Source organism: Merops nubicus, unplaced genomic scaffold (assembly GCF_000691845.1).
Source record: "Merops nubicus isolate BGI_N331 unplaced genomic scaffold, ASM69184v1 scaffold5512, whole genome shotgun sequence".
In the NCBI taxonomy this organism is placed as follows: domain Eukaryota; kingdom Metazoa; phylum Chordata; class Aves; order Coraciiformes; family Meropidae; genus Merops; species Merops nubicus.
Window position 1 is genome coordinate 42482 of NW_008595502.1, and position 1884 is coordinate 44365.

The following is a 1884-nucleotide window of genomic DNA, read 5'->3' on the forward strand; positions in this document are numbered from 1 at the left end:
TTGCAAGGAAAACTTCATGTTTTGGAGATGTTTGAAAATAACGTGTCAAAGATTTGCAAACCATTTACCTGGAGAGCCATTAGTTGTAAAAACTTGGGCTCATGACTACAGCGTTGCAAATAAAAGCTGGAAACAAGAGCATTTTTAATTGCAAGGAGCACAAACCCAAGCTCAGTGCAGCCATCTCCTTAATCTCACACCTTGAAGTTCAGCCCTTACACAAAGAATGACCTAATTATTTTCAGGGGCTAAGCGTGGGCACGTTGCTGGGAGAAAAAAGAAAAATCAATTAGAGTTATAAACAGTTAAAAATAGAGGTTTAATGCAGCAAACATGAAGAGTTTTCTCTGCTATCTGATGAGCAGCATGCCTCACTAGCATGGCAAATATATTCATGGTAGTCCTGGGACTACAAATATCTGGGTTGTGCTCTGAGTCACCATGTCTTTGCAGAAGCAAGGATTACTATGATCTGCTCCCATAAAATCATCGTGGTGGGTCTGTTCCAGCCTGAACTTCTGCTCCACAGGGCTGAGGTTTATGGAAATTACTTACCTGCCTCATCACTTGGATGAGGAAGCTGGAGAGAAAATGTAGTGTGAGAGCTGCCAGGCTGCTTAGCATCATCTTTCTTTGTTGTCACTACATTGTGAGGTCTTCTGGGTATATCCACAAATGCTGGAAGTTCAGAGACAAAGACACTTTGTAAGGAGTATTTACGAGCCAAACAGTCTTCATTTGTTTTCTCTTTATTAATTGCATTATTTTCTGTTAAGTCTGCACTCAGGTTTGATCTCAGTGGAGGCTTGTTTTCTCCTAGGAGCTTTGTTTGATGTATCTCCTCTATTGGCTCTCCATTAGCTATGCCATCTACTCCATCTGCTGTTAATCTACACGAACTGCAATTTAGTCTGAAGGACAAGGCTGATCTATGAATTTTTTGGCATTTAATTTGAGGTTGCTCAATGCACACGTTAAGCGACTTGTCTAAATAATAGATGGTGTTTGGACACTGCTGAGAAACCTGAACGTGGACCCATGAGGTGAATGAAGGTGGTACTTTCTCTCTCCCATCACTGCTTTGAAGACTCACGCCATTCTCCTTGTTTCCTGGGTCAAAAATCTGCTTCTGTGCTGATTGTGAGCAAGATTCAGGACTCTTGAAGGGAGAGGCACGTTGGGTTGTGGAGTCTGGAGGAGGCCAGCGAAGGAGGGCAGCAGCAGGGGCTTTGCTGGAGGTGGGGGACACAGCACTGGGCTCTTGCACAGCCCCAGCTCCATGCCTTGGGTGGCTGGAGCCCCCAGCAACACGTCTGGCTGTGACAGTTATGAAGGCAAATCCTTTCTGCTGGGTTGGACACAGTTTTACCTCTGCTCTGGGAGAGTCCAAAGGAGAAGTGGTGTCATCTAGAGATGCCTGGATTTCTAATCTGCTGGGAAGTATTGTGAGGGCTCTGTTGACGTTGACCAAGCCATGGTTAGCCAAAGGTTGCTTCTTGTGATAAGCACTGGGCTGGGGGACCATGGGCTGCATAGGCAAAGAGGGCCAATTTTCTTTTGCTTTAGTCTCATCAATCATCTGTGAAATGACTATCTGTGAAATCAATGCTGTATTTCGTGATGACAGAGATTCCTGCAAATGAAGAGATTCAATTTATCAACATACTCTGTCATAATAGATGTAACTGTTTCTCATCTACCATCTATCACACCAGACAATTTTGTTCAAGATTTCTTGTTAGCTTTGTATTCATACTAACACTTTTTTCATTTAAGAACACACGCTCTTGCAATCAGCTCGGAATTGTCTGAGAGACTTCAATAAAAATCTTATCACTCTGGTGCAAAAAAAAATGAACTTAAAATTAAAAATATATATAAAAT

The 1884-nt window shown here is 42.6% G+C and overlaps 1 protein-coding gene across 1 annotated transcript in view; it reads right to left on the reverse strand.

The window, feature by feature from the left end:
* LOC103768897 (chromosome unknown open reading frame, human C10orf90) overlaps positions 1-1633 on the reverse strand; it is a gene marked incomplete at its 5' end in the record, with an annotated part of 31491 nt that extends 29858 nt beyond the window's left edge. Inside the window, one exon of the mRNA XM_008936060.1 lies at positions 556-1633. Coding sequence (XP_008934308.1) covers positions 556-1633 — 1078 coding nt within the window. The remainder of the gene's footprint in view (positions 1-555) is intronic.
* Positions 1634-1884: the final 251 nt, after the last annotated feature.